The sequence below is a fragment of the Perkinsus marinus genome (assembly GCF_000006405.1).
Source record: "Perkinsus marinus ATCC 50983 genomic scaffold scf_1104296967776, whole genome shotgun sequence".
NCBI classification, from domain to species: Eukaryota; Perkinsozoa; order Perkinsida; family Perkinsidae; genus Perkinsus; species Perkinsus marinus.
Genome location: NW_003203429.1, coordinates 1,821 through 2,764, shown reverse-complemented (window position 1 = coordinate 2,764; position 944 = coordinate 1,821). Strand labels below are relative to the sequence as shown.

Below are 944 nucleotides of genomic sequence, written 5' to 3'. Positions count from 1 at the left end.
CATACCCACAACCACTACTACCGACTCTGAGTCACTGTAGTACACTGTACTCACCTACTATAATAAAAACACTCTACGTTAGAAACCAAATCCATTCCTCTCGCTAAACCTGAGCGGACTCATACCACACCTCCACGACAGACAATTTGTGAACTCCCCAGTAATCATAAAATACGATGGTTTACGACCCAGGATACCAAAGCGGATCGAGCAGGAGGAGGATGCAACTTGACAACGCAAACCGTTTGGCATGAAATCACTAACCACATGCTGTCGATATTCAATGCTGAATGTAATGGACTTGAATCATTAGCAGAATGACGATGAACAAATATACAAGTCAATTCATAACTAACCACCGAAGCCAAAGAGAGTCTTCCATTGCCTCTTCAACGCATACACCACATCAAGGGCCGTAACCGTCCTCCTCCTAGCATGCTCAGTGCATGTAACCGTATCCTCGATAACGCTCTCGAGAAAGACCTTCAGGATGCCTCGAGTCTCCTCGTAGATGAGGCCAGATATGCGCTTCACCCCACCACGACGTGCCAGTCTTCGGATGGCCGGCTTGGTGATACCCTGGATGTTATCACGCAGAACCTTACGATGACGCTTCGCTCCGCCTTTGCCAAGAACCTTACCTCCTTTACCGCGGCCGGGCATGTGATACTTTACTGAACAACAGGACCTGGGTTCAATCCCAACGCAATGCATTTTCACCGGCATCAAAAGCGTGCTAAATACTGGGCGTAGAGACAGAGGGACATTATTGATATAAATCACATGATCCACAACTTATCTCCTGATCCATGTTCATCTACTTTACCATTCCAGCCGGTACACTTTGCCATAAGTCCGCTCGACGCCATTTCTTCCACGAGTAGGGTCTCGCACCCGTTCGATACCGTTCCCCAATGGGGAATCCCCATAGATAGTACAAAATG

General features: G+C 47.7%; 1 protein-coding gene across 1 annotated transcript; it reads right to left on the bottom strand.

Annotated features, from left to right (window-relative positions):
* Positions 1-351: 351 nt before the first annotated feature.
* Pmar_PMAR004668 (histone H4, putative) lies at positions 352-663 on the bottom strand (the record flags this gene model as incomplete). The annotated part of the gene is made up of 1 exon (XM_002768617.1): positions 352-663. One exon carries the CDS (start codon positions 661-663, stop codon positions 352-354), a length of 312 nt encoding a protein of 103 aa, XP_002768663.1.
* Positions 664-944: the final 281 nt, after the last annotated feature.